General features: G+C 53.8%; 7 protein-coding genes across 7 annotated transcripts; 3 read left to right on the top strand and 4 right to left on the bottom strand.

Annotated features, from left to right (window-relative positions):
- Positions 1–837: 837 nt before the first annotated feature.
- Positions 838–2,400, top strand: J7T55_006103 (exoglucanase 3 precursor; the record flags this gene model as incomplete). Its single annotated transcript, XM_053140623.1, has 5 exons — positions 838–1,082; positions 1,176–1,751; positions 1,876–1,967; positions 2,127–2,294; positions 2,357–2,400. The coding sequence occupies 5 exons, from the start codon at positions 838–840 to the stop codon at positions 2,398–2,400; spliced, it is 1,125 nt and encodes a 374-aa protein (XP_053000871.1).
- Positions 2,401–3,216: 816 nt separating this feature from the next.
- Positions 3,217–5,072, top strand: J7T55_006102 (uncharacterized protein; the record flags this gene model as incomplete). Its single annotated transcript, XM_053140612.1, has 2 exons — positions 3,217–3,456; positions 3,525–5,072. The coding sequence occupies 2 exons, from the start codon at positions 3,217–3,219 to the stop codon at positions 5,070–5,072; spliced, it is 1,788 nt and encodes a 595-aa protein (XP_053000870.1).
- A 536-nt stretch (positions 5,073–5,608) lies between these two features.
- On the bottom strand, positions 5,609–7,480 carry J7T55_006101 (uncharacterized protein; the record flags this gene model as incomplete). Its single annotated transcript, XM_053140600.1, has 5 exons — positions 5,609–6,061; positions 6,142–6,184; positions 6,238–6,595; positions 6,647–6,712; positions 6,805–7,480. The coding sequence occupies 5 exons, from the start codon at positions 7,478–7,480 to the stop codon at positions 5,609–5,611; spliced, it is 1,596 nt and encodes a 531-aa protein (XP_053000869.1).
- Positions 7,481–8,686: 1,206 nt separating this feature from the next.
- J7T55_006100 (ethanolamine utilization protein eutt) lies at positions 8,687–9,263 on the top strand (the record flags this gene model as incomplete). The annotated part of the gene is made up of 2 exons (XM_053140589.1): positions 8,687–8,831; positions 8,938–9,263. 2 exons carry the CDS (start codon positions 8,687–8,689, stop codon positions 9,261–9,263), a joined length of 471 nt encoding a protein of 156 aa, XP_053000868.1.
- A 1,200-nt stretch (positions 9,264–10,463) lies between these two features.
- Positions 10,464–12,388, bottom strand: J7T55_006099 (kh domain-containing protein; the record flags this gene model as incomplete). Its single annotated transcript, XM_053140578.1, has 4 exons — positions 10,464–10,567; positions 10,641–10,836; positions 10,894–12,257; positions 12,340–12,388. The coding sequence occupies 4 exons, from the start codon at positions 12,386–12,388 to the stop codon at positions 10,464–10,466; spliced, it is 1,713 nt and encodes a 570-aa protein (XP_053000867.1).
- A 1,344-nt stretch (positions 12,389–13,732) lies between these two features.
- Positions 13,733–17,177, bottom strand: J7T55_006098 (vegetative incompatibility protein HET-E-1; the record flags this gene model as incomplete). The annotated part of the gene is made up of 2 exons (XM_053140567.1): positions 13,733–16,658; positions 16,738–17,177. 2 exons carry the CDS (start codon positions 17,175–17,177, stop codon positions 13,733–13,735), a joined length of 3,366 nt encoding a protein of 1,121 aa, XP_053000866.1.
- Positions 17,178–18,474: 1,297 nt separating this feature from the next.
- Positions 18,475–20,106, bottom strand: J7T55_006097 (uncharacterized protein; the record flags this gene model as incomplete). Its single annotated transcript, XM_053140556.1, has 4 exons — positions 18,475–19,253; positions 19,372–19,804; positions 19,874–19,943; positions 20,015–20,106. 4 exons carry the CDS (start codon positions 20,104–20,106, stop codon positions 18,475–18,477), a joined length of 1,374 nt encoding a protein of 457 aa, XP_053000865.1.
- Positions 20,107–20,253: the final 147 nt, after the last annotated feature.

Genomic DNA, 20,253 nt, shown 5'->3' with positions numbered 1-20,253 from the left:
CGAGTGTAAGAAACCATCTGACTACGTGGTACGCACTGATGGAAAATATCATTAAGCGTAAATTCAGGAATACAGAAATTTGATGTTTCTAGTCGTCCATGTTCAGGGAAAGAGGCCTCTCTTCCCCTCATCATGTCTACAGAGGTACACAAGTATCTGGCAACCACATCCGCATCCGCATCCAATGGTTGACTCCACCCGGGATCTGGGCAATATGTAACCAGAGCTCAGATGCTACTAGCAGCACTCAGCAGCAGGCACCATTGCCAAGATTGCAATTTGTGAAGATCTGCTGCGCCTGAGCAAGTGGCTAAAGGCAAGTGGAGGAATATCAGTCGTTCTTGATATTAGAAGGTTCCGAACACGTCCTCCGTTATTACCCATTGAGTATGTGCTCCTACTCAAGTGACCCAAAGACCAATCGGGTCATCTCCTCCTACAGGACCGTCCCACAGGGGCGTAAATCTCCCTTAGCATCGTGTTGTGATAGCAGCACATTGCCAGATATAGGCGATGGATCTCAGCCCCGCAGCCAGCCTGGACGAGCATCTGGCCATGCTATCGATGAGTTGCTCGGAATCTTATGGCCGAGGCCATCGCTAAATTCGGACCTGCGTTCCTGATTACCGAATTCGCTGCTGGCGTTCCCGTCTCGAAAGCTTAGATGGAGTATCACTTCCTGTCTTGTGACCTACATTGATTAAATAGGACAGGGCTCCCATGTGGCGAATATCACTGGGTATAAAGCCTGCGGAGGCGCCACAAGAAGCTTCATGATCACATCAGGTCGGGGAACACTACACTTTTCACTATTTACCGAGTCATAACAGAAGCACCATGAAATTCTCAACAGCAGCCGCCGTGGCCTGTGCTTCCACAGCACTTGCCGTTAAACCACGCCAGACGCAAGGTTGCTCTTCTGCCGTCACTCTAGACGCGTCGACCAATGTCTTCGCCAAATACAAGCTTCATGCCAACAGCTTCTACCGTGACGAGGTCAACAAAGCCGCTGCGGCCATCACCGATTCGGCCCTGGCTGCTAAGGCCAAGAGCGTTGCTGATGTGGGCACCTTTCTATGGATGTGAGTTACAAGACACATGGACATGGGAGCCGCGAACGAAGATGGAGACTGGCCCAAATCACATCAAGTTCACCGCTGATGCCTTTACACCAGCGACACCATTGCAAACATTGCAAAGGTCGAGCCCGCGATTGCCGATACACCCTGCAGCGACATCCTGGGTCTGGTGATCTACGACCTCCCCGGGCGCGACTGCGCGGCCAAGGCGTCCAACGGCGAGCTTGCCGTCGGCGAGCTGTCCAAGTACAAGAGCCAGTACATCGACCCGATCGTGAAGATCCTGAAGGCGCACTCGAACACAGCCTTCGCCCTCGTCATCGAGCCGGACTCGCTGCCCAACCTGGTCACCAACTCGGACTTGACGACCTGCCAGCAGTCGGCGCAGGGCTACCGCGACGGCGTCGCCTACGCCATCCAGCAGCTCAACCTGCCCAACGTCGTCATGTACATCGACGCCGGCCACGGCGGGTGGCTCGGCTGGAACGACAACCTCAGCCCAGGCGCCAAGGAGCTCGCCAACGCCTACAAGGCCGGCGGCAGCCCCAAGCAGTTCCGAGGTTTCGCCACCAACGTGGCCGGGTGGAACTCCTGGGACCAATCCCCCGGTGAATTCGCCAACGCCTCTGATGCCCAGTATAACAAGTGCCAGAACGAGAAGATCTACGTTGAGTAAGTTCCTCTCACGCCCAGACACCATTGATACTCGTCAGCAATAGACGGAGTAGTCACCGTATCTCAAACCTCATGATTGACATGACGAGATTGGGTACTCTACTGATGGAGATCTGAACAGCACGTTTGCGCCTCTGCTCAAGCAGAACGGTATGCCAAACCATGCTATCGTCGATACTGGCCGTAACGCCGTCACGGGCCTCCGTCTTGAGTGTAAGTACAAGTACCTGAATATCAGCAACTCTTTCTGAATGGCAAATTGTATTGCGGTTGTTGGCATACTTGGTCAGAGACAACACGATTTGCTTCTTGCCTATCTGAGCAACTCATTCTTTGCCCGCAACCTCAAGAGCAATTACTGACTGTTGAAAGGGGGTGACTGGTGCAACGTCAACGGCGCTGGTTTCGGCGTGCGACCTACGGGCACCACTGGCGACGAGCTTGCGGACGCGTTTGTGTGGGTCAAACCCGGTGGCGAGTCGGACGGAACGAGCGACACTAGCGCGACACGGTACGACAGCTTCTGTGGAAAAGCAGATGGTAAGATTTCTCCCAAACATGCCATACAGATGGGAGCTGGCAATTCTGACTCAAAGGTGTAGCCTACAAGCCTTCTCCTGAGGCTGGAACGTGGAACCAGGCCTAGTAAGAAGCCCCTTCCCCCTTTCCTCTTGAGCGTGAAGAGAACTCGGCAATATCCTTCTGCTTTATATTTCACGGGGCACACTTCAGGTAACTAACATGAAATGTAGCTTCGAGATGCTCATCAAGAATGCTAAGCCTAGCTTTTAAGCCTCTAACGCTCAGCTCAGAAAAAGCACCAACTTTGGTCGAGATGTGGTGGTCCCGAAGCCAGAGGCGCATTTTCACTTCACGCCAGACAAATTCATGGGAACGGCTCAATATGTACATAAATCCCCGATGAACTGTTGATATTGCAATCGATTTATGCTTCAAACTGTTTACATACCCTGCGAAGGGCTTGACGCTTGATTTGATGTACTTTGCTGGTCTTATTGGCATCAGTTCAACTCCTTAGACAAGGTCACCTGCTTCTTAAGGCCAGAAATCTCTCAAAGTGCTCTCACAATTAATTACAGTCCAGAGCAGGCGCAGCAATGCAAAGAGCTTTATGCGAGCACCCAGCGTTGATACCTTCCCCAGAAGTGCCAAGCTCCGCAACATCGCGTGTCGGCCTCACGTATCTGAGCTGCCCGAATAGGCAGCTGAAAGTAGCCGGCAAGTGCCAATACGACGTTGGAGTTGGCATTCACCCCCGGCTCGCGGGGCCGCAGTGATTGCGTGCCTAAGTCATTCGCCCACGCTATCACTGCTGGAACAGAGGTTTTGCTGTATGTTTACATATAAATTGAGATGCCAAGCTGATTATCGAGACCAAGCTTTCTCGTTTCTCTTGGCCACCCTTCTTTTGCCCCACTAGAAGACAGAGACAGCTGCCAACATGGGTCTCATTCATGCGGCCTCGGTGCTCCTTGCACTTGCATCCACAGCAGCATCTTTCCCAGCTGGGGGCAGCCATGATGCTCGTAAGGACACTGTGGTTGTTGAGAGTCTTTCGGCCCCTCCACGCAGCTGGGTGAAGAATGAGACCCAGCAGGTGGATAAGGATGCTTCTCAGATCCGGCTTCGCATGCACCTCGTCCAACAGGACATGGACAAGTTCCAGGAACTTGCTCTGAACGTATGAACAGATCTTCCTACAACTCTTTCTTAGGCTATTAAGAGCACCCACTGACATACGCCAATCAGATCGCGACACCAGGTCACCACCTGTATGGCTCTCACCTGTCACAACAAGCCATCGACGCCATCATTGCTCCCAAGGATGAGTCCGGTGACCTGGTCATGGCCTGGCTCGAGAGCGCCGGCCTAAGCGACCATGCTACGTACTCCGCCCGAGGAGACTCAATTGTCGTTGATGCCAGTGTTGCTCAGGTCGAGAAGCTGCTGGACGCCGAATACAGCAGCTTTCGCAATACGGAGACCAACGAAATTGTCCTCCGGACTCTGGAGTTCAGCCTCCCCAGTGCTCTCAAAAGTCATGTCGACATGGTCCAGCCGACGACCTTTTTTGGCTTCCGCTCTTACAAGTCTGGCATTTCTGGTGTGAGACCTCTGAATGAGGCTACCGTAAACACCCAGATCGAATCGGTCAACGCTGTAACCGGCTGCTCATCCAACATCAACCCCACTTGTCTCTCGAATCTCTACAGCTTCTCATCGGCCAAGAACTACAACACAGGTCTGTTTGGAATTGCCGGCTTCCTCGAAGAGTACGCCATAGCATCCGATCTAAAGACCTTCTTGTCCAAGTACGCCGTGGAAGGAAACACAGCCCAATCATTCAGCTGCGTCGGCGTCAACGGCGGCTCCTGCCCGACGTCCGCATCGCAGGCAGGCACCGAGGCCAACCTCGACGTGCAGTACGGGCGCGGCATCGCCGAGTCCATCCCGATCAACTACTACAGCACGGCCGGGCGCGGCCAGTGGGTCGGGTCCGGGACCAACACCAACGAGCCGTACGTCGAGTTCCTCGAGTACCTGCTGGGGCTGGACGCCTCCGCGCTGCCCAACACGCTGTCCATCTCGTACGGCGACGACGAGCAGACGGTGCCCGACTCGTACGCCACCAACGCCTGCAACCTCTTCAGCCAGCTCGGCGCCCGCGGCGTCTCGGTGCTCGTCGCTAGCGGCGACTCCGGCGTCGGCGGCTCCGGCGAGTGCACCCGCAACGGCGTCAAGCAGTTCGCGACCTCGTTCCCGGCGTCGTGCCCGTGGGTGACCACCGTCGGCGGCACGTCGGGCACCGGGCCCGAATCCGCCTGGACGAGCTCGGGCGGCGGCTTCTCCTACCTCTTCCCGCAGCCCAGCTACCAGGCCGCTGCCGTCAGCTCCTGGGTCGCCTCCGGGACTGCCAGCTCGGTATCACAGTACTTCAACGCTTCGGGGCGGGCATACCCAGATGTCGCTGCGCAATCGACCAACTTTGTCATCGTCGTGGACGGTACCTCGGAGCTCGTCGACGGCACGAGCTGTGCGACTCCCACTTTTGCCGGGGTCATCCAGCTCGTCAACAGTGACCGTGTCGCGAACGGCAAGGCTGGGCTGGGGTTCTTGAACCCCTGGCTGTACGCGAATGCGACGTCTGCTCTGACGGACATCAAGTCGGGAAGTATCAGCGGCTGTTCATCTCAAATCTCAGGAGCTGGCTTCAAGGCAGTTTCTGGTTGGGACCCAACGACTGGCTTGGGAACGCCGATATTCACCTCACTGCTTGCCTTGTCAAATAAGACTTAAGCCCTTGTTTCACACTGGAAGGAAAGTCAAGGGAGCAAGTCGATGGAAAATTCAGGTAGAAGCATAGATACCTGACTTCACTGAATATAATTTGAACCGATGTGCTCATACCTTTCCCTCGCTTGCAGTATCTTGAAGAAACTCTAGATGATGAATTAAATGATTCCTTTTTCCTGTCTGCAACATTCGGCTCAAAAGTTAGATAGACGGGAAGATTGAATGCTTTCCGTGGCCAAGGGCAATTGATTAGTCGCGCTGGGAAGACAGCCTGTTACTGACAATGGAGGCAAATGTGAAAGATCTCAGGGTGTTCTTCACGGAGGAACCTGCTTCGCACCGGGGAGTCTCTGAACTGCATGGCCGGACAATTTACCAAGTTCTAGTTCAAGGATCAGTTATTGATGGGTCGAAGCTTGTATAGGGCATTACGAGTCTACGTATTTATATACACATATATAGATCAGGACAAGATGCCCGCTTCCGAACCTGTTGGATCCGAACTAGCTACCCGAGCCATCTGAATCCCAGCCAGCCCGTTACGAGCTCCTCTTCCCATACGGCTCGAATGGGAAGAAGGCACTAACGACTGCCATGGCTATGAACAGAGCCGCACACAGGTAGATAGGCACAGGCGTGCTGGTGTCCGCAAAAGTGGCAATAACCGCACTGAGGATGCCCATGACTCTGGCACACGCGACCGCGACGCCATTACCGGTGGCGCGATGCGCGCTGGGCAGGACCTCGGGGGTGTAGGCGTACAGAGTGCCGTAGTAGATGTTGAGGCAGAAGCCGATGGCGCACGAGAAGCCGACGTTCTGGGCCGCGGACCGCACCGCCGTGTAGGCGAAGAAGAAGGCCATCGTCATGAGAGCTCCGATCACCATTGTGTACCGCCGCCCGAGGAGGGGCAGGTCGCACATCCAGCCTGCGAGCATGGGGCCGAAGATTGATGAAATGTTGACTAGGGCGTAGTTGCGCCAGGTTTCGTACTGCAGTGCTCGAAATCAGCTATCAGACAAGGCAAGAAGATTCCTTCGGAAAGGGATTGGGGGGGGGGGGGTATGCTTACGGTGGTCTCCTCGAAATCGGCTCCTCGAGTTGCAAGGTAAGTGCTGTCATGTGTCAGCTTTTGATCTCACGAGTACAAGTCTCCCATGAAACGTACGGAAGGAAGACATAGAACAGCGGGTAGACGAGTCCGATCAGCGTCCATGATAACCATATCAAGAGGGTGGAGAGGCCAATTTTCCTTGTCGCAAATAGACCCCTGAGATGAGTTGAGAACTCATTTACCGAGTAACGGTTTTTGCTGTGTGTCCCCCTGACTTCACCGCACGCCTCGAGCTTTTCCACTGTCAATGAGATTGGGCGGTTATACCTCGTAGCCAAAAACTGAAGGGTTTCGACTACTTGGGCATCCTCCCCTAGACCGAGCAGATACTTCGGAGTCTCCTTCAGTCGCACCACCGTTATGCGTAGGACTGACATGACAAAGACAAGCGCTCCGGAAGTGAACATCGTATCTGGCCACCTGTCAGACTACACGTGTTCGAATCTTTCTGAGTGCTACTCACATCTCCATCCCATGTTGTTTTCTCTGGTGCAAGTGTCGACAGAAGTGCAATTCCATCTCTCAGGTACTATGAATAGGTCCGATATCAGTGCTGGTATCTTGCTGTATCCTTCATACTATTCAAATCATCAAGAGGCAAGTCATTTCCGAGAAACTCACCCATGAAGCCCCAAGCAATGAAACCCGTGATAGCCTGCCCAAATCCCCACCAAGCCGCGAGAAACGTCAACACCCATTGTTTCTGGGAGGGCAAGTACTCCAGGAACACTGTTGTATCCAGGATCAGATTTCCGCCCGCTCCAAACCCCACGAGCGCAATGAACAGCCCTAGCGAGCCCCAATTCGGCATCGCACCAGCAACAAGCGTACTCACGGCGCAGATGAACAGCGAGATATTGAAGGCATACCGGCGGCCCACAATGTCAGCAGATAGGCCCCAGAAGATAGCACCGGTCAGCATCCCGACATAAACGGCAATTGTAAGCGCGCGGGCATAGCCGACCTCGCCGAATTCCATGAAAGCCTGGGCGGCGATGATGGACTGCAGCAGCAGGACGAGCGAGTCGACAGCATAGCCGAAGCCGTTGAGCCCGAAAAGCTTCCAGTGGTAGTTTGTCCAGCCGATTTCGTCGATTGCGTTGTTGACGAGGTGCATCTTCGCATTCAGGGCTGGGTCGAGATCCTGTCGGGCAAGGATGTCCTCGCCGTCCCTCAGGGAGCTACCATCCCCGGGCTGGACGTCTGTCAGGACGCCCTGCTCCGGGATCCTGGCCTTCTCGTCGCCCGCCTCCAGCTTCGGGCTGTGGCTACTGTTGTCATCGTTGTGGGCTGTCATGGCTGGCTTGCTTGTCTGGTGACTCCACGTATTCTCGGCGCGTTAGAGGAGCGGGAGACTCCTCGCCAGACAAACGTGGAGAAAGGGGAGGGAGCGGGAGGAGGTGACCTGAGTACAGGTATTCTGGGGTGTCGCGGTATGGCAGGTAGTTGATCGGGAGAGCTACAGATCTGGCTTGACAACCATGGATGCCTACGAGGAGAGAAACAAGCACGGTAACAGAGACAAATGTGCGACGACTGGCTGGGCACTGCGCGGCTTTTAGGATGGTAACATGTCGCGTGCCAGTCAGGAGCAGCTCTCTATTAGCAGAATGCCGATCCTGACTGACTGTGGGCTTATCTCCCAAGCCATGTGCATGCGCCATGATGGTAGCCAAGGTTACCATGCGCGCACCCTGGAAGGAGAGGACGTCCCGATGTCAGTGATAGCAGCAGCAACGGCAACAGTAGCCGTAGCGATTAGAGTTGCCAGCCCACGTGCGGCCCTCGTGCTACGGTCTAGCGCTTCTGATAGGTCGTGCCGGTTCCTGACTATCCTTGCTACGTTGTGTTGCCAATTCTGCCCTCCTCACTGGATCGGATTCAGGGCTGGCTGGCTGGCTGGATTGGGCAGATCCTGGGGAAGGATTGTAGATACCAAGCCTTAAATGGTGGAGGAGCACTTAATCGAGGTCGGTAATTGGATAAATGTGAAGATGAGCCTGTTTATGTGCTGGATCAGGGTTAGGACTGGGAGACGGGGAATTCGAGCACAGTCGCCTACTACCTAACCAACCGCCCCCCCCCCCGGCCCCCTTCAAGACCACACGCATCCATCACTCTCCATTACTACAATTAATCCTTCTGTCCCCTTCTAAGTTGCATTTGTTTACTTACTTCCACAACCACTTCAGTATCGACCCAAGTCTTGCATTGTAGTCCAAGAAACACCGTCACTCACAAAATCCAGAATGGTATTTGAGGTCAATCCCGAATGCCGAAGGCCCTCCCAAAATCTCCAGGCCGAAGGGGTCGACTCCAGACCATGAACGACGTCACTTCATCAAGATGATCTCTCTCGACGTCCCACTCAATTGAAAACAACCCCTTTCCACACACCAATACAGCAGATCTAGATGAGCAGTAAGAGACAACTCACCAGCAGTCTCTCCATCAAACCAATCGATCAGACAATCAATCAAATTTAATCTAATCAATTACCGCCATGCCAGCAACAACCACAATCCCCACCCTAACCATCGCGGCCGCCAAGGCAGCAACAGCCGCCTGCGAAGCCAAGGCCGCCGAGCTCGGGGTGCCGATGAACATCGCGGTAGTGGACAGCAGCACGCACCTACTGTCCTTCACGCGTGAGTGCTATTCTCCTGCCGCTACAGTTCCTCGATCTTTGTGCTTTGGAAATGTTCTAGAACGTATCACTTTGGGACCCGTAGCAGGGTTATTGACGGGTACTAGGCATGGACGGTGCGAAACTGACGTCGGTGAACATCGCCATCGACAAGGCCTTCACGGCGGCCGGCCACCGCCTGCCCACCTCGGCCTACAAGGACGTCGTGTGGCCAGGGGGCGCCGCCTACGGCATCAACGGAACCAACGGCGGCCGCTTCAACGTCATCGGCGGCGGCCTCCCCGTCAAGGGGCTCGGCGATGAGGTCCTCGGCGCCGTCGGCTGCTCCACCGGCACCCCGGCGCAGGACGAGACTGTTGCGCGGGCGGGCGTCGAGGCTGTCGAGAAGCTGGTCCAGGAGGAGGGTCGGGGGCAGCTGAAGGCGAAGCTTTGATGAGGCTTCATGTCTGGGGATGAGCTGTTGCGGGCATTTTCGGACGTGGGAGTCACTGTGACGGTTTTCCTGGGCAGCTATGCCAGCTCGCTTTTCTTTCACGGGATTAGGCGCATACTGGCAGAGCTAGAGGACATGAATCACATCATGAACCACATCACGAAAAGGAAAAAAACTGGTCGGGTGATTCTCAAAACTTCATAATATTATATTTTACAAGTTCGCAGTGATTTGCAATGTGTCCCTTGGCTGCGTTTCCTTTTCCCTACCACTGATCTCGTACCAGAGACGCTTATCCTGACCAAAGTTCCGTCATTATACTCACGAAGAAAGTGCTATGGAAGGAAAAGCTGAAGAGACTAGTCATGACCAAGTTAAAGACTGTCCCGGGTGCGGGCAACACGCATAGGCAGCGGCTAGAAGTCAAGATGCCCTCTGTTTATGGACGTACTTCTGGAGCCGCATCACGTCGTTTCAAGACGCTCTACCGTCACCAACCGTAAATGTCAGATGCAAGCTTACTTGAATCTCAAGTTGCGGAGCATGAACGACAAATGCTGAAGGGGATGAACGCCTGCAGTCAGAATGAAACAATTGTGCTCAGGCGGCTGCGTCCTCCCCCAAGAGAACCCCGGGATGAGGAGCAGTCAGGCGGTGATGATATCAAAGTGGGCGACGAAGTTTGAACGTTTCAAAAGTGTCCAAACAACGTCAGACCAAGCACAGCAAGCGGATCAAGCTCAGCGGTTTTCGTCCGTGTAGGTTGCGAACCATGGCCGAAAAGGCAGTCACGCCGCTGTCAGGACTACGATCAAGTGGCATCTCATGAAGAAGTGTCAAATCAATCGAAGCCGCGAGGTGCGACACCAGTTGCCTCACCGGCCTTGTCAGAAGTCGACGGAAATGTCAAATCGGCCCACAGGGAGGAAAGCCCCTTTTCGCAAAGCAGTTTTCCGTGGAGATTGTGGCGCGCAGGAGATGATGTGCTCAAACAATGAAAGGCGGAAGAAAAGTCGGGGTATAGAGATGGAGCTGGATGAATCTCAGAAGGTGCGCATCTCTGGCATGGGATAGCTTCATCAAAGTGCGGTTAGACGGACATCCGCCATGTCAGTCAACAGCGATGCAGTGGTTCAGTCGGGTCAATCTCTCTCTGCAGAGGACGTCACGCAGTTGGCCGCGTCTCGTACGCATGGCCGGTTACGATGTGCCGGGTGGCTTGGAAGCGTCGCCCTGGCCTGCATTGGCTTGCTGTGCGGCAAGGGACTGGTACCACAGTGCCAGATAGTTCTGGTAGCCGCCGTCTGTCGAGTGTGTCAGTGAATGATCGTATCATCAGAGAGTGGCCCGAAATTGGGGCTATGGGTTTGCACTCACAGGCTGCATATGGGTCAGCTTGGCCGTCAGCGCCTGCTTGCGCCGCAGGTGCTCTTGACTGCTGATTGTTAGAAGGCGGTTGCCCGTAATTCGGGTTATCGTAGTCGCGATGCTGGCCACGACCGCGGCCTCCACCACCGCCACCACCACCTCCTCCTCCTCCTCCGCCACCACCGCCGCCATTGCTCTTTTGTCTCTGCATTCAACGTTTAGCATGCGCACTACAAATCATGCACGAGTCGGGCAGACTTACAACTGCTTCAACCTTATCCTCGATGGCCCGCTTGGCCCGTTCGATAGAGTCCCGGCTACCGACGAGCTCGATCTCCCGCTCGGCCTCGCCGGGGGCAGGTTGCTGTGAAACGTTGATCTTGCAGCCGGTCTGGTTCTGCATCTCGCGGATGGTCTCGCCGCCCTTGCCAATAATCATGCCGACGGCCTCGTTGGGGACAAAAATCGCATCGTTGACCTTGTCATGGCCACCTTCCCGCTGATTAGACCGGCCTTGTTGCTGTTGGTTGTTGTTGGTGTTGTTTGTATTTCGGCTGTCGCTGTCCACGATCTCCATGATGAGATCCTTGGCCTGAGCAGCGGCGGCGTAAGGACCAATGAGGTTGACCGGACGGAGCCCGTTGACACTCTTGGACTCGCCAACAATATTGACGTGGCAGCCACTCCGCTCCTGCAGGTCACGGATCGTCTCTCCACCTCTTCCGATGATGAGACCGACAGTGCGGTCAGGCACCATGATCTGCAAGCATTCCTCTCCGTCCTTCAGGTTTATCTGGCCACTAGTGGGGTCAACAGTCGGGGGCGGACGGCCCTGGCCTCGATCCAAGCCGGCTCGGGCGATAGCGCCCATGCCACTGTCGTCGATGATACGGTTGATGGCTGCCTTTGCTTCCGCTCTTCTGGCGCGAGGGCCGGTGATCTTGCACTGTCGGAACTTGTCGTCGCCGCTGTGGGGGGCCAGGAATTGAACCCGACACTTTGTCTCCCCCTCGACACGTCGTAGGTTCTCTCCCTGTCTTCCGATGATGAGGCCGACGAGGCTCGCCTCAATTTGCATGGTCTCGGATGAGTTGTCGTCCTCTCCACGGAGGGGGGAGCGTTGGCGCGCAGAATTGGCACCTCGAGGGGAGAAAGCACCGCCACCCTGGCGGCCACGGGGGCCGGGGGAGTATGATCTGTCGCGTCCATGATCGCGACCAGAACGATCACCGCGACGCTCGTCTCGGTAGGGATTATAGTTGTCATGGAAAGCCTCACGGCGAGGAGGGGATCTGGAACGTGATCGGCGACGACCGTCGTTTCCAGCGTATACAGGAGGCCGCTCGTAGGGAGCAAGGTTGTTGGCCGCAGCGACGGCCTTTGCTTTCGCTATAGCATCTTGAATGCTGACAGTGCCCGAGTTAACGGGCTTGATAGCGCTCAGGTCGACAGTCCCGCTCGACGAGGGCTGTGGGTAGCCGTAGGCTCCAGGAGGTGGGTAGTTGGTCTGCTGTATAGGCGCGCCACCTGGGGGCATGGCGTAGCCCTGGGCTGGAGGGTAGGAAGGGCCAGGAAGACCAGGCTGGCCCTGAGTCGGGGTTGTGGTCGCAGGTCTCTGTTGAGTAGCTAAAGGTTGAGTTGAAGCTCAGGTCAGCTGGAATCGACGGTGAGATGGAAAAGGGGTGATGATGCGTCGGCGAGTGCTTACCACGCAACTGCTCAAGGATCTGCTGGATATCTGGTGTTGCACCAGCCATCTTGGGTTGGAGTAGGGGGGTTTGCTAGACCCAGATTCGCGCAGGTTATGGTTCGTGGTAGACGATGGGTGGTTGAAAAGGAGAGTGTCAGGCGCCGAAGGCGGTCACTGTCTCAGAGTTTTCTGTCGCGGTGGACGCAGGCCAAGAGAGAAACGGGTCGGGCTGATTGAGTGCGCGTGCGCAACGGACAGCACTCGGCCAAATTGAGTCCCTCAGGGATTGTCGAGTCGCTGCACCAGCTGGATCGGACAATGACAAAAGGACCCAACAGCTTGGTCGTTTGTGGAGGATAGGCTAGCCGGCCTCGACTTGATGGACAAAGACAGAGGTAGCAGGTGCAGGTGGAGGTGCAGGACGGAGGAGGTTGCTGGCTGGGGAGAGGGTGGGCAGGAAGAAGGGTGAAGCTACAAAAGGGTGTCGCAAAAAGAAATGCAGAGGTCGGACGGAGGCAATGCGCCGGCCCCACTAGACCAAACCAAGCTACAGGGTCTGGACTTCTGGGCCTCCGTGGACTTCCCAGGTTGTGTGTGTGTGTGTGTGTGCTCTCTTGGGGGCTACTTTGCCAGCCGCTTGCTCTCTGCCCTATGTGCCAGTGCCGCTATAACCTTGGAAGGCAAAGACGAGACGGCTCTACTGCCCAGGTGTATGTACTGTTACGGTGGGCCTGCCCAGGCTCAGGCCCACAATGACTCTGCCCTCTCATATTGTACAATTGACGGGCAAGCACAGCTGGCCACACAACAAACGCACATTTTGCTCGGATGGAATGAATTTCGAAATCAGGTAAATGCCAGCAGCGATGTAATTGATTGCAACAACGCCCGTACCTATCCGTGTCCCTGCGCCCTCACGTCTGTGGCTGGGTTGGCTGGAATGAGACGGCTTTGGGAACACCCCTCCACACACATGAACACACTTACACAAATACACACACCTGCATCTGCATCTGCACATGCACACCTGGCTAGAAAAGGCTGCAAGGTAGCGGTAGAGAGCGAGATCCACACCATTCACTCAACTGGGCAGATCTCTGCAGCTCAGTGCCGGTCTGGGGCAGCACGGACCACCGCATATTGGAGCAGACTCCCCTAAGCAGCTCTCTACCCAGTCTTCATCTTCACCGTTCTCATCCACACATTCACATTGTCAATCAAGCACTTCACTTGAGCAGGCTACTGTCTCGATTATTACTTTTAAGTTGCTCGGTCAGATGGAGCACCGTACCATCCTTGTTGCCACTATTTCTGCTCACACAGTCAGATGAGAGTTGCTGAGATCACGCATGTTGTACCGCAAACTCCAAGCCAAAACCAGGGGTGACTCCTTTGTACTCTCTTTTACTACTCACACCCTGACCATTCCACTGTGTCTCCTCCCAGCCTGCCTTCCCAGCATCCCATTCGGAAAATCACAGATGAAGCTCAGTCTGGGGGCCTTGTGCCCTGGGCTCAATGTCATGTCTTCGTCCCCATCACCATCCAACGGTCTCCGCCTCTTGGCTGGCGGCTTCGTTTCCTGACGAGACTGAAGAAAGCTGTTGATTCGTTCTAATGTCTCTGGAACGAGGCTCACCGGCATGCCTTGCTCTACACCCGCTCGGATATTATCCAGTGGTAGCTTTGAGAGGTCGTCCTGCCGCAGGAATATTTGAATGATTTTGGAATAGAATTGGAGTTCTCTGTAGCTCCTGGGCTTGCTCGTTATTTCCGGGCCTTTTCTCAAGAAGCATCTCAATATGTTCCACACAGCAGCCCGCAGAGGAGTTGGCACGCCAAGGCTTCGGCAAACGACTGCAATCGGCTCCCCGACCAACCATTCGCCAAGTGGTTGAACAAAGCCGGTATTCGGGTCGAGGTCCGCCTTGTGCATCAACTTATTCAGGCCCTTGAGGTACTGTTCGCTGTGCCACACAAGGGCAGGGGTCGAGAAGCAGGCCAGGAAGAACTTGACCCACACTGCGAGGGGCTCTGGCGAGTCCTCCTCACCTTCAACTATGGCATTTGGATCGGCTCCACCGTCCAGAAGCATTGAAATCACGCCTCTGCTCACGGCCTCTACCAAGGGCCGTCGCGGGTATTCTGTTGGCAGTTGGTCCTGTTCGAGTTGTGGGCACGGCATTAACCTCCTAGCAAGCTCGCCCCACGGAGTCGTCTCGATCCCAGTTTCTGGGTCAACGTATACCTCATTCGGGTCATGACCGTGGTCCAAGAGGGATTGCAGCAGATTGACTCTTCGTGCTGACCACCGCATATCTTGGTCATTCTCGTCCTGGGAGTCAAGCTTCAGAACAGAGACCAGCGGGGGCACCTCCAGACCTTGTAAGTATTGAGGCTCCCGCACAAGCTTTTTGATGGAATAATCGTCGAGCCCAGTCCGCAGGATGCAAGTTCGGAAAAGGTTTTGGGTCTGTTGGATCGTCTCGGTGCCTGCAAACGTCGCCTGTCCCGTGTTGAACATTCTGTAGACCGACCAGTCCAAGTCATCGATCAAGTCGAGAACGAATGGACTATCGGACTTCCCTGCGTACGAGAGCGCCGTCTCCAGAGTGCCCACCAATAGACTCTTCGAAGGTCCATAATATGCGATTCCTCCCATTGATACAAATGCAGAGTGCTTGATCCAGCAGATATAAGCTTGAAATATGCTCAAACCCGCATCGAAGCGTGAACAAGTATTCCTTTTCAGGATTTCTCGCATCTCTTCCATCTGCAGGAAGTCTCTCACCGTACGGTGAAGAAAATTCACCCTGTCGAAAGCATCAACCTCGAGCAGTCCCTTGCATCTTGAGTTCAGCCTAATTGAATACGGTCTGACCTCACTGGCAAGTTGTTCGTCTTCCCATGGGACGAGAGGTTCCTCGATGGCATAGTTTGGATTTGCGTCGCACCTATCATGGAACGTGTAGATGGCCGAATGAAGAGGGCCTTGGCCAACAGCGGCTATCAACAGCGTCTCTGCCATCTTTTGGAGGTAGAATGGCTCCACGCTTTCGATAATGAGCCGGAAGAACTTCGTCAGTCCATCCGGGATTCTGTCCAGCCTCTTCCACAGGTCCTTCGAGGTGTCGTAATTCGTCAAGCCCTCCCGGAGCTGCCGGACGACGAGAACAACCCAGAGAAAGACACCTTGGGCTCGTTGCACTATTTCGACGATGAGATTGTCTCTCATGCCCTGTTCGTTGGCCAGACTCCCCCACCTGGGATGTCTGCCGAGCTCGTGTTGTGCAAAATTTCGAATGTCGTTGCGAGTGAGCTCGTGTATGCTCAGGGTTGGCCGACTCCCAAAGTACTCCGTAAATCTGTTCCAGGGCCGACTCGAGACGCAGAGTTTAACATTAGGACAGGTTGAAAGGGCAATTATGGTATCACAGAGCTCATTGTCAGCATCTTCCATGTAAGCTTCATCCAAACCGTCGATGAAGAAGCAGAAACTGAAAGGCGCCTTGGCCTTCTTGACAATATCGAAAAGAGTTTTACTCAGTTCTGCAGTGGACCAAGCAGTCCACGTTGTCTTGCGTGAGGACAAGGTTCTTTGCCATCTCCTGGGGCATGCCTCCGGGAAAAGCTCGGGGGCCTCGAAAAATATGTCGTACAGGAGAGACCGAAGCAACCCTTCATGGGATCTTTGAATCGAAGTCCCTCCGCTCCAAAAGTAGTGGCAGGCGGTTAAAGACCTGCTTCCACTAGCCCACTTTTGTAAAGCTGCATTCGTTTCGAGGCTGTCTGCCACGTACTTGATGAACGTCGACTTGCCTGCGCCTGGCTTTCCGCTTATCCAGAAGATCTCGCTGCCTTTCTCTAGCCATTCGAGAAGATGGCTATTTTGTGGACTTTTCTTGTCAAAGACCCACTCGAATGTAGCGGAATATGCCAGCGGTATGCTTTCGTGCCTAGCAGTCCTGTGTTCATAGTCAATGGTTTGCAGAATATCATCTGCCTTGGTGTATATCTCGCTTAACGATGACAGCTCCCGAAGCTCGGACCGATATGAAGAAAGTTTGTTAATGGTGAGGAATTTGTCTATGTCATCCAGTGATAGTGCCAAGATACCACTGGATAAAGACTCGGGGCCAGGAGGGCGGACGGGCTGTCGAGATTGGTCCAGCTTTTCAGGTTTCTCAGCATCTGTAATGACGATGTGGTGGATCTCTTCAATGTAATTCTGCATTCCCTTGACCCTTTTCCAAAAGTCTTCGTGACGAGATGTCAGGCTGAGAGCCAGGTTGTCATCGCCGTGCTTCATTTGAACTCTCAGAAGTTGAAGTTGTGCACTGATGGGCCAATACTACATTAGTCTTTGGAATCAATCAAAAGCCTAACAGAAATATTTCACACCTCGTAGACATGCACATATGCATGATAAGCTGAGTTTGGTGCTTCGCAATGCGTGCCTCCAGTGCCTCGATTTCATCGCCCTTCCACAACTCCTTCAGTGCCGATTTGAAGCTCTTCCACCACTTCGGAAAGTTGCCGTGTCCATGTTTGAGCCTGCGCAGAACGGAAAGAAGTCTGTCGCAGTCAATCTTGCACTCCTTGGCTAGGATTACCATCGTCACATCCGCTGCTTGCTGCGGCGTTGTGCCATCTCTACTTTGCGTCGTCGAGCCGTGATGGTACAAATTCGTGCTCAAAGCAGACAGTCTGGTGTAAATGGCGTCTAGTGACTGCGTTTCCTCTGAAATCCCTGATGCCGAACGATGAATTTCTTTGGCAACGTTGAAGAGGTTCGCCGCAAATTGGACAAACTGCACCACTGTCCCGGCTAAGCCCGCGCCCGATAGTGGGTCCATGGCTGCTTTGAGAGGTGGTACTCTGGTAGTTGACGCTTGCCCTGGGCGTCTCCCTAGTCCATCACCATGAATCTCAAGAATCAAGTAGCATTCTAGGAATGCGATCTGATGTCAAATATGTTTAAAACGCCCAGGTTTCGCGGAGTGTGAGCAGTCAATAATAACACGTGAGCATTTCAGCCGGGCGAACTGCCTGGCCTCCTTCAAAGCAGGCTGTGTCCTGCAAGCCTGCGCTCATAGCCCGATTCTGACGTGGGTTAGGCGTACGACACCACCTCTACAGGTTCAAAGTTCACCAAAAGCCCTCAGCTATTGCTGTGGCAAGCCCGTAAGCTAAAGTCTGCCAAGACTTATGAAGCTAGGCCGAGATGGTAGAGATGCAGGCCGCTTCATGTCGTGCGTAGTTATAATTGGGCGTTTGGTCAGCAGACTTGGAGTTGGGGCCAATAACTGGCAATGTTCACCCCCGACGGGCCCGGGTGTGTAGAGGGGAATAGTTCTGGTTTCTTTTGGAAGCTGTGATGCTAGAGTGAGGCGTTGTCGGTTCTCACACGTGATGTGGTCTCACAAGACAAATCACGGCGTAAGAAGTCATATTTCTACTTGCTCCGCTTTTGCGTCAGACTTCTATGTACCTCACTGTTTCTTCAAGGCAATCAAGCTCTTATAACCTGCTCTTGCAACTTGGACTACGACAAGAGAATCGTCTTGGCTGGCAGCCGTACTGAGAGCGCTCATTAGCTGTATCTGGTCGGGTGCGGTGCGCGGGGCTACATTAGGAAGAGAGGACATCAAGCCCAGCCACACACAGGCCAACTAAAAGTTTGATACAGGTGTCTGCCTCTGAATGATGGACTTCTGATGATGACGATAAGTCAGCTTCCAATACTCAATGGGCTTGTCGGTGTTCTGCGCGTTGAGGATGTGTTGATAGATCCGAGTGGGCTTCATTGAAAAAGTTTCACGGGGTCTGTATGGGTTTCCTAGGTGAATATCACGTTTCCAGGAAAACATAGTTTGAACTCACAATGCGATAATACTTCTCACCACTTGCATGCGTGGAACTTGTCAGATGTCAATTCGTTTCTGAAACAAAGACCTTTGAATAAACGCCTGATAAAAATGAATTTTTGGTACATGGGTATTACAAAATGGCCTTAGCCCAAAATGACAGATGTCTCTTCTAAGTATTCACAGGTCGTATACACCCTCCTGAACACCTTTCAAGAAACAGACGCCTTGCCGAATATTTCAACTAATAAGCATGTTGCCCTGTTTTCTTATGCGCCGAATGGCATCACCAGCCCCCTTTGGTCGCTGTCCACGGCTCCGGAGTAGGCCCCCCGTGGCTCGACTGCGGTGGGGTCGCCACCTCCTCTTCCACAGAAAACGAGGTTTGAACTTGGATTCCTCCCATCATCACCCTATCCCTGGCCTCCTGCTCCATCTGTAGATACCGGAAATTGCTGTCCACTGTTGTAGCCCTGGAGATGCTCCTCGGCGGGGTCTTGATGTGCACAATCTGGTCAATTGACGAGCTATCGTGCCATCCGCCAGCTCCGGGCTGGTCTTCAAGATCCGTTCCGCTGTACTTGCTACTCTTGACATCGTCATCTGAGTCGATACCGCGGATGGCCATTTCGACATCATATGTTGGGCTCTTGGAGTGGACTCCCGGTACAGGATCCAATGAAGGCGATCGCACGGTAGTGCCGCCGCTTGCTTTGCCACTTAGAATGGTCATTCTCTGGGTCGATTTGCGAGCTCCATATCTTGCCGTTGAGGTTAGGGCTGATTTCTGGACCCTTCTGTCATACGTTCGGCCGGCACCAGGGGTCAGTGCCCGGAGACATGGGAACCACTCGCGGAGTAAGGGCCAGATCATCGGTAGGTTGCTCATATAGACTGCTACGCTGGCCTCCCGTACATACCAAAGCATATAGCTGGCATCGTATACATCTGTCAAATTGTAGATCTTGGTGAGGAGAGCGGCCAGGATGACAAAGATCCCTAGGGAGAAGATGAACGCGACAACAATCTTTTGTCGCCACGGTAGGGCCATTCGTACAATCAGCGCTATGAGATATTAGCTACTTGAAGTTGCCTTCAGTGCTCAGAAGGGAAGCTTTTCAACGCAAAATCTGTCTTGACAAGCGAAATGAGGGAAGCATGAAAGAAATAGGCGAACACATACGCATGGGTATGCATATCATAATCATGTCGGAGCTGATATTAAAGCACCCTTGCACGATGGCATAATGTTCGAGTGTCGTACACTGCGGATCCGGGGGCGGCACGCCCCAGTAGCCCTCGAACGGTCGACAAGCGGTGAAGAACGCAATTTCGGTAGCGAGCCACCCTATAAAAACGTAGACAGCGAGGTATCGAACAACTCGCTGGTCACGGAGACCGAGAGTCAGGCGTGTGTACATGATAAGCATGCACACTTTGATAGTGTAAATGACGTTGAGCATCGCCTGCTCTGAGACGACGACAATCTTGGAGCCATATATACGCTCCTGTATGTCCTTGGGTGTGAAGGTTTGCTCCAGCTCCGGTGGGTAAAGGTTAGACCCACCGCCATCTGCGATGATGTTGAGGCAGACTATGAGAGCTGTGTACAGCAACTTCGCGCGTTTTCAAGTCAGCAACATGTGATGATTGTGTTTGGCAACGCGATCTGAAGAAATGCTCACCGCCACAAGAAGCATAAGATAGTCGTCAGCCTGATAATCTCTGACACCCAACCTCCGTGCCCTGGCAATTCTGAGAAGCCATGTCAGGTCAGTCGCTGATATTGTTTGGTGGAACAAAGATGATAGGGCGTCGATACTCACAGTCTGAAAATGATCAGAAGGATTCCAACGCTGTACAAAGGCCAGCTTTGCGACCTTAAGGTCACGTCAAAATCATGGTCGAAGTTTCCCATGTTGAATATCGCGATGTGGGCCTACTGCACCTCGCAAGGTGCAGTGTTGTGCAGGAGGACAGGAAGACAAGATGTGACGGTAAATCGAGCTTTCAGCCGTCGAGACTTGCATATATTGGCCCTCGGAAGTTCACGCTAATACTTTTC

This window comes from Diaporthe amygdali (genome assembly GCF_026229845.1).
Source record: "Diaporthe amygdali strain CAA958 chromosome Unknown NODE_1_length_4327563_cov_65_473760, whole genome shotgun sequence".
NCBI classification, from domain to species: Eukaryota; Fungi; Ascomycota; class Sordariomycetes; order Diaporthales; family Diaporthaceae; genus Diaporthe; species Diaporthe amygdali.
Note: the sequence above shows the minus strand (reverse complement) of the source record. Positions and strands in the feature narration are given on the sequence as shown.